At 41.2% G+C, this 9664-nt stretch overlaps 1 protein-coding gene across 1 annotated transcript in view; it reads right to left on the bottom strand.

Annotated features, from left to right (window-relative positions):
- The window catches only part of LOC106816318, an 18149-nt gene extending 12396 nt beyond the window's left edge, over window positions 1-5753 (bottom strand). Inside the window, exons 1-4 of the mRNA XM_014820899.1 lie at window positions 5678-5753; window positions 5171-5229; window positions 3198-3282; window positions 2706-2755 (exon numbers count right to left, since the gene is read on the bottom strand). Of these exons, the coding sequence (XP_014676385.1) occupies window positions 2706-2755; window positions 3198-3282; window positions 5171-5229; window positions 5678-5738 (255 nt within the window). The 5' untranslated portion in view covers window positions 5739-5753. The remainder of the gene's footprint in view (window positions 1-2705; window positions 2756-3197; window positions 3283-5170; window positions 5230-5677) is intronic.
- Window positions 5754-9664: the final 3911 nt, after the last annotated feature.

The raw sequence follows: 9664 nt of genomic DNA, 5'->3' as shown, positions 1-9664 counted from the left end.
CCCCGGATGCCCATCAGCAGCTTCGACCGACTTTCGATGAGACAATCATTACACCCACTAGACCTCGACAATCGCCTGGAGGTCCACATCGCAACCAGCAACTGTCTCCTCGGGCATCACCCAAGAAGCCCAGTACACAGCCGGACACAGTGACGCTGCCGGACGATCCTACGGCACCAACCAGAACCGCGACACGCGTCAGGCGACGACCTGCCTGGCAGACATCGGGCGATTATGATATGACAAAATAGTGTTGTATTTGTGACAGACACATCATAAACTTTACTTGTTAATTCTTAACGTTAATTTCGTATGGACAAGTGCTCCTAATCAAACATTGAGTTATTCACCATAAGTATGTAAAGACATCACTCTGAAGATTTATGCTTTCGTTTCATGTGTTACTTTTAATCAGTCAGTCATTGGCACCTCTCTCTAAATACAAACATACCAAAGACTTGGGGGAGATACACCAGATTCGACAATAATATACTACAATGTAACTCTCTTGTCCATTGTTTCAGATTGAGTCCCATCATTTGTAATCTGTATCAAGTACCATCATTGAATAAAGACTGATTTACAAAATGGATGCGTTCCTATCAACAGTGTCTGGAACGGAAAAAGCTCAGCTTTCGAGTGATGCTGTTCTCCTTTCCTTAAAGCAGGCATGTTCGACCGCCATGTTCTTTGACACGATCCACCCTGTCGGCGATGATGGCGAGGAAACTGACAGCGCTGACGAAGAGGATCAGTTCGAGACCTATCGGTCCCCCTATCTCACGTCCTTTTGTATTGACTTTATTGTATGGATGAAATGCGAGTTGCACGTGGAGAGAATTACGTACGATGCAAAGTTCCGTCGGCAAGCAGTATACTGATATAGCACTCTGTAGGGATTTGTTCATGCGACACATACTTCCAGAGTTAATTCCTTAATTATACTATTAATTACTAGCATACTTATATTATTGGCTTTATATAAGTAATTTCTGTGTATTGATCTACTTGGGTGATTATGTGTATCTAACAAAGATATTACTAATTAGTAATGTATACGTACTGTGTATAACACATTTTTAAATTAAAAATTTATAAATAATTATAGGTTTTCCTAATTGAATGAACCTACGTCAGTTAAAAGATGTTGCATATTTCTGCTATCAAAACTGTCCATACATTCATGTTTGCTGATTTTTAGCGAGCTTGCGACTAAATCCGAACCGTAAATTGACCGTTTACTGCTGCAGGTTTCTAAGCTAGTTGTCATAGCTATAGCAAATTTAGATATAACGAATAATTGTATTAGGTCAAATAAATTTTTGATTGACAAACAAATTATCACTGACTTTTAGTAATTATTGTTATTATTATTTCCTATTTTAAGACTGGGTTATATCGACGTAACCTTGTAAATAACAAATGGAAATTACTCACTCACTCTCACTCACTCACTCGCTCACTCTCACTCTCACACTCTCACTCTCACTATCTCTCGCTCTCTCTCTATCTATCTATCTCTCTCTCTCTTTATTTAACATCGACAAGTCGAGGATGCAAATTAACAGTGGCAGAGCAAATAGTGATGATGTTGTCAGCATGGGGAAACATATTCATTGACATGATGGTGCTGAGGACTTTGACATGTTTGATTCGCTCAATCGCACGTTGAACGTGGGTGGACCGTGGATACAGACGCCAGCAAGATTTCTCGTTTTTCGACGTCTCTTTGACTCGACTGTTTCTGCATGGCCGTGAGTAAATGCTGGTATTAAAAAGGATGCATTTCTCGCTGCTGAATCCTCAGTTATAAGAAACCCCCCGTTAGCTAACACTAAGTCACGATACTCAATAAGATCCGAAAATCATGATCTCTGTGTGATTACATTGTCGGATGTTCGACCACCAAATACACGTGACATAAAAATCACCGACCCAGTTGGGGATATACCCACAAGGATTTTGATAGTGTTATTGTGCTTGTAATTTGACCATGTCAAGGCACGACCAGTTAGGTTGCCAGTGCGCTCAATAAACACCTCGGCACAATCAATGATTACTCTAGCATCTGAATAACGTGACCCCCTAAACAATTTTGGTAATGTACACTGAACATCTTGCTTGTCAGGCCAATGGATCAAAAATGCTAACTTGCTGGCCAAAATTTCCAAGTCGGTAAACTATTAAATGTGCGGAACGAATGCGGGTAACAAGTTAATATGTAATTTCACATCACTTGCCTAATAGTAATATAACATGAAACACTGTGGTGACTCTCGGCCACAAAGTTTTTCATTCGCTTGGTATTGCTCTCATCTATACTATTACTAGATTGTGTTTCACTGGATATTTTGATTTACTAGGTATTCTATAAAATGAAACACCTTTCCCCGTTCGATGTCGATCACTACATCCTATTACAACGCAGTAACTGACCATTTTTTACCAATACAACATGCACAACAAATAATATAAAATAGCCACCGGCGAACGCTTTTGCCAACCAGCGGAGCTATGTTTACACACGTGACCTGGACGTGACGTCACGCTGATCATTACCAGAATAAGCCATAAACAAATGATTTGCTACTAAAAAACGTGTTAACGAACACAAATCAAGTTGATTATGCATAAATTGTAAAAAGCATATAATTATTATGAGTCGACTGTTAAAAAACTTCGTACGCAGCTACAGCATAACTCACCTGTCCTCCATAGTAACGTTGTAATCTGGTGACCAAATCTGCCTTCAACCCTAGAAGAGAAATTACTATGTCAATGAAATGTATCCACACACTAGGATTTGGATTACGCTCTGATATAAACGTAGTAAAAACGTTTCAAAGATTGAACTTAAAATTTTGTAATTAATAATGTATTATTTACTCTATTCGAAACAAATCTCATACTTCACGGTAATTTGCTTTCGTTGACGGAACCAATCACTATAATTTACGTGGGCAGTTCAACTCGTGAATGATAATTTCATATACTAAATACGTAAATGCGCGCGAATACAAGAACAACACAAACATTCAATGTTTCGTTAACACATAATTTGTCATAACGGTAGCCGGCAAAATGACAAGAAAGTGCGACAACAACAAGAGTGCGATTTCAACAGCAACTATACGAAGAATTAGGTGTTCTACACATATTGTTGATGTTAATTATGTTACAATATAATTATGGCATACCTGAAACGGGTAACCCCACTTTGCGAAGTTCATCTTTAAGGTCTTTAACTTTCCATGTCGTTAGTTTATCATGGATTCGCTTTTCCTATTAAAGACAAAACAGCATCGAGTACATTTCAGTGTCTGTGCAGAATATTCTTTTAGTTTGGTGCACGACAAAAAATTATAAGTGATCGAGGTAAAGAATTTGTTAACTCTCTAAATGATTCGATGTTTCTAGCTTTAGCTTGCGGTATTAAACTGAAATGGTCCTTAGATTGACGTATTAAACTAAAACGTGGTCACTTATGCTAGCTTTGGCTTGCGGTATTAAACTTAAATGGTCATTAGATTGAAGTATGAAACTAAAACGTGGTCACTTATGCTAGCTTTAGCTTGCGGTATTAAACTTAAATGGTCCTTAGATTAAAGTATTAAACTAAAACGTGGTCACTTATGCTAGCTTTAGCTTGCGGTATTAAACTTAAATTATCCTTAGATTGAAGTATTAAACTAAAACGTGGTCACTTACTTCTTGGGCTTCCGTAACTATAGGAAGGTCAAGAAATTATCACATCCTGGCTTAGCCTACAGGCTAAAATAGAGAGCTGCCACCTGTAAACCAATTAACGCAGGCAAAAATACACGTACCACCACACAATTGCACTGCACTGGCAGTGGCCACTGGCAGTAGCATTACGTTAGCATGTGAACACACTGACAGTACACGAAGCCATAGAAATTAATATACGATTTAAGGAGGCATAAAACACTTCATTCAAACCAAATTTAGCTCTTGAAATTTCACTGTGACATTGTAGCCTCATACATCCAGGCATGTATAGATTCTACTAGCAAACCCGGCTGTCAAATTCTTTCTAACAGTAAGGAAATCCACCTCTTGAGGGTCAAAAAGTTATCCGACACTTACTCTTTGCATGTCAGCAGAAATTACATTTCATGGTCCTTTCAATAAAGCCATAAAAATGCTAGGTCCCTGCTAAAACAAAAAAGTTTTTCAATCGCTCCATCAGACCATGTCCTCAGAAAATGTCTAAAATTTGCCCTGTGCCCCATTGACCTCCAATTTCAGCACAGTGATGGCTTTTCCTACCATGATGCTGTACACCGACTATCACGAGCATAGGTCGAGTCGTTTAGATTTGTGCCGCAATTCTGCATTTCCTCCCTATACCTTAAGTTAAGGAGGGAATGTTCCCCCTTCATTTACACCTATTGACCTTTGACCTTTGACCCCCAGCTTCGACATCCCAACTCGTTTTGACGATCCCCCCGACCTCCCGAATATCGTGACCGTACGTCAAGTGGTTAAGATTTGTGCCCAACTGTTGACGCACGGACGGACGGACGCACGCGATTTTACAAGCTGCATCTGACTATGTCAGATAAGCTAATAAAACTCAAAAACCGAACAGCGAATTAAGCCAACATTTTGCACCGGTGTGCAGCGATGTTTGTCGGAACGTATTTTATTGCGTTTGACAGATTCCGAGAAAAAAAGTTTCTGTACAGACGTACGTGATCACTATTAAATCACTACCGGTTCATTACCCTGTTAGGTTAAAGGATGTGACAGGTCATCGGCCGACCAATCGGAGTGCCCGCAGCTCGTGCACTAAAGCTGGCGTGATGTTTTGTGGTTGCATTATTTAAGCTGGCTATCGTGTGTGTAAATGACATGCACATGGAGATGGGTGGATTGTTACTGGTAATTTAAAACGAATTCTTTCAATGTATCGCCCCTATTCGACTGTGCGATTGTTTTCAGGCAAAAATGTGGTGTCGGTTAGTACATTCGCGATATTTTATTATGTCATAATTCGCATGGTGCACAGCTGAAGTACTTGGCTACCTAGCTTTAATATTGCCACTCAGATGAAAACGGTCAAAATACTATTTTCAGCTCCTAAAATTCAATTTTTAAGTATAAGATCCTATGGAAGATTTAATAGTGGTCTGTTCTCATAACTCACCTCTTCTTGCAAGCAATCATATAATCTAGTGACCAAATCTGCCTTCAACCCTTCCTTCTCTAGAAGAGAAATTACTATGTCAATCAAATGTATCCACACACTGCGATTTGGATTACGTTCTGATATAAACGTAGTAAAAACGTTTCAAAGATTGAACCAATTTTTTTCTCAATTTTGTAATTAATAATGTATTATTTACTCTATTCGAAACAAATCTCATACTTCACGGTAATTTACTTTCGTTGACGGAACCAATCACTATAATTTACGTGGGCAGTTCAACTCGTGAATGATAATTTCATATACTAAAATAAATGTGCGCGAATACAAGAACTACACAAACATTCAATGTTCCGTGAACACATAATTTGTCATAAAGGTAGCCGGCGAAATTACAAGAAAGTGTGACAACAACAAGAGTGCGATTTCAACAGCAACTATACGAATAATTACGTGTTCTACACATATTGTTGATGTTAAAAATGGTACAATATAATTATGGCATACCTGAAACGGATAACCGCAATTCGCGAAATTTTTCTGTAAATTCTTCAACTGTAAATTGCATTAGTTCATCCTTGGTTCGCTTCACCTATTAAAGACAAAACAACATCGAGTACATTTCAGTGTCTGTGCAGAATATTCTTCCAGTTTGGTCCACCACAAAAAATTATAAGTGATCGAGGTAAAGAATTTGTTAACTCGCTAAATGATTCGATGTTTCTATAGCTTTAGCTTGCGGTATTAAACATAAATGGTCCTTGAATTAAAGTATTAAACTAAAACGTGGTCACTTATGTCATCCTTCCGTATACTATATTTACCTTGACTGGAGTTGTGTAGTTTTGCTCTTTGTATGAGCGAGTCATGTTTTCATTAATCGTAGCAGTGTGGGTGGTTGCTTAAATGTTGGCTGGGCAGTAGTGTACCTCTACAACCCAGGACATTTGTGGCAATTTACTACCGTGCACTGTTACAAATTTATATCAGCTGGTATACCTTAGCGGGGGGGGGATTAACAGCTGTATAAAATGCGCCCAGTACAGACAGTACAGGCGGGCGCGGAAGGGGGTTCGGTGCCGGGTTGTTTGCTGCATAACCATGTATTATGCACACTATTAACCCGACCAGGCTGTGTGACTAACGTCAATATACATTGCTAGGGGTATTCTAGATACAATAATGTAACCCAAACACAGGACAGCATCCTATCCTGTGTTTGGATTACATTATTGTATCTATAGGGGTATTCTAACCCTAGCAATACCGTTTCTTGGAGCTAACACACTATATACACACACAGTGTACACACTATACTGTGTAGCAAACCTCCCGTTTTCACAGACGACTTGTAAGAAGTGGTCATATTTGAATAATTGATGTTAATTACTAAGTGATAATGTTCTACGAATGAAATTGTATTCTATTCAATTTCTATGAGCCCTCCTACGTGCCGTTGTTTATTACACGTCGTCAAAACACTACCCCCCACGCAGATTCCGTGGCTGGTACGATTATTGCACCATCTGACGCAACTCGTTTCTAAGTAAATATTCCTCTCTTCGACAACTTAGACTATCCATTCTATTCAAATCTCCTCGTATATTATGCTGATCAATAGTACATAACCGCGTTGGTTATTATACCCTACATATTGCGTTATCGCTTTTCGCGTATACATTCCTTGTTTTTCCTAGACCCCATCCGTATGCATGATCCAAGATGGCTGCGCCCAGGTGTTGATATATTTATGTGCGGTCTCTATTTTATCCTGTCCTTAGTCTATATATGATTATTCTATCTATACTGCGAGTTCAATCTATCCATCCTGATTTAGTCTACTGCTCATGTGAGTTACACACCCCCGAAATCTCCACAGTAAGGTATGTGTGTATGTATGTGTGTATGTGTGTATGTGTGTATGTGTGCATGTGTGCATGTGTGCATGTGTGCATGTGTGCATGTGTGCATGTGTGCATGTGTGCATGTGTGCATGTGTGCATGTGTGCATGTGTGCATGTGTGCATGTGTGCATGTGTGCATGTGTGCATGTGTGCATGTGTGCATGTGTGCATGTGTGCGTTGTGTGTGTGTGTGTGTGGTGTGTGTGTTGTGTGTGTGTGGGTGTTGTGATGTTGTGTGTGTGGGAGTGGTGAGTGGTAGTGTGAGTTTGTGAGTGTGTGTGTGTGTGTGTGTGTGGTAGTGTGTGTGTGGTTCATTGTGTGTGTTGTGTGTATGTGTGTGATGTGTGTATGTATGTATGTATGTATGTATGTATGTATGTATGAACGGGAACCTTAATTTAGATCGGTGTTTCCCTTTTTATTTCGCAGTGGCTACGGGTACGGCAGCCGTCGTTCGTTGAAGCCCCTTTTTGGCGTTTGTTTGAGGGTTAGGGTTAGGGTTAGGGTTAGGGCTTCTAGCTCATCAAAACTCTCAAATCGTGAATTTATTTCCCAAGGCGTTATTTCAAAATCTGCCGTCACCCACCGCCATCTTTGTCTCGTTAAGTATGAAAGCTAATGGACTGGCGTACTTCCAGCCTCGTAAATTAGAGATACGGCTGCCGTACCCGTAGCCACTGCGTTTTTATTTTCGATAGTTTCCCACCGGTGATTTCACTTTACCGGGAGATTTTGTTCCGGAGCTTCCAGGCTGATTCTAAGTAATGTTTAACCTGCTCTACCCAATCCTCATAACATCTATGTTCCTTTAGCCCCAAGATGGTGAGCATCACCTGCCTTTCTTCCAGCTGTGCAGGGGTGACCCCCACTTCTTGGAGCCTGTCCCACATGATCTTCTTTATGTGTTTTTATGCCGGGCAAACTAACAGGAAATGATTTAGGTCTTCTGGTTCTCCCTTATTGCACACAGTGCAATTTTCTTCCCCTAACCATCTCTTGGTTATTTTATTTACCGGGAGGTATCCCGCTCTACATTGGTACAGCAGCTTACTGCCGATTTTATTATTATTGTAAAAGGTTTCTTGTTTAGGAAATGTTTTCCCTTTATATAGTTCTAGTGTGCTTCTATTTACCATCCGCTTTCTCCATCTGACTGTGCTGCCTTTTATAATGATTTTCTCCACCGTATTGTTTCATGATTCGCTGTTTTCCCAGTCTCTATTTATCAATAACATAATTCATAATAAATGGTAAATAATAAATTCATTCTCAGGGGTAGACTGCCCTTTTGTCCTGGGGGGAGGAGTCATTCTTCCCCAGCATGGCGCTAACTAATCTCTTTAGCCTTGAGTAATAACTTTCTACGTTGCCAACTAACGTACGTTCACTCTAGGAATCTTGCTGGCAACTTTACTACGCGGCCGTGACGGGTCTTGCCTAGACTGGAGGCATTTTTCTGGGTACGATATCTGTCCCGCTACTGGAATCCTGTGACAAGGTGTCACTTTAAGCATTAGCTGGAGACATATTAGCTGCTTCACAGGAAGCCTGGTTAGACTTCTCATCGCACAGCTTGACCATCCGTCCGGTAGTTAGCTCACGCAGATGGCTGCGGTTTCGTCGTAGGCGTGTTCCATTTGGAGTCTCTACGACGTAACTTCGCGGCTGCTCGTGTCGTGTGACCACTTCCCCGGGACACCAAGTTTTGTTGCATTTGTCTATGACCCGCACTCTCGGCCCCTCGTGAAGCGGTGGTAGGTTAGACGCGTCTGGAGTCTGCTGCCGCATTTTCTCATTCCGATTCTGCAGCTGCTCCCTCTCACTGCTTGGTCCGGGCTCACCGTGGCTCGGTAACAGTGTGATGAGTGGACGGCCAAACATCAGCTCTTCTGGTGAAATCTGTATCTACAGGTATGGCGCGTAAATTTAGAAATGCCATTTGCAAATCTTCTACACATTCCAATGTCTTCTTTATGATAGGCTATACATGGCGGATATGACGCTCAATAAAGCCGGTATCTTCGCGGGTATAGCGTACGGCTTACTGGCGTGATCACGTCGGGGTCACCGATTGTCAACGTGTAGTTGTGCATACTCGTTTTTGTATGATCACGCCGCGCCGCTGTCACGCGCAAAAGAAACCAGGGAAACGATGGGGATAATGTCAGGGCGCTAGCATGTATTGTCACACACCACCGACACCTCGATAGTCAATATTCGACTTCATCACTGATCTCGCTACAAACTATCACGTGGGACAAGGTCCGCACAGCCACATGTAGTGACGTTAATACGAACAAGCTGGTCGACTTGATCGAAACAGGCATGCCAGAGTTCCGCCATGAGTTGCCCACGCCACTGCAGGAATATCATCAGTTCCGGGATCATCTTTACACAGTAGATGGCGTCATAATCTACAAGGACAGAGTCGTGATCCCACCGTCACTCAGACATGACTGTTTGACGGCCCTTCATGCCGCACACCAGAGCACGTCATCGATGATTGCAAGAGCAGAAATATCCGTGTTCTGGCCTGGAATTACTCCCGCCATCGCTGCCGTCAGAAGTAGCTGCACCCATTGCAACCGAA

This window comes from Priapulus caudatus, unplaced genomic scaffold, assembly GCF_000485595.1.
Source record: "Priapulus caudatus unplaced genomic scaffold, Priapulus_caudatus-5.0.1 Scaffold1347, whole genome shotgun sequence".
Classification (NCBI taxonomy): Eukaryota; Metazoa; Priapulida; class Priapulimorpha; order Priapulimorphida; family Priapulidae; genus Priapulus; species Priapulus caudatus.
Note: the sequence above shows the minus strand (reverse complement) of the source record. Positions and strands in the feature narration are given on the sequence as shown.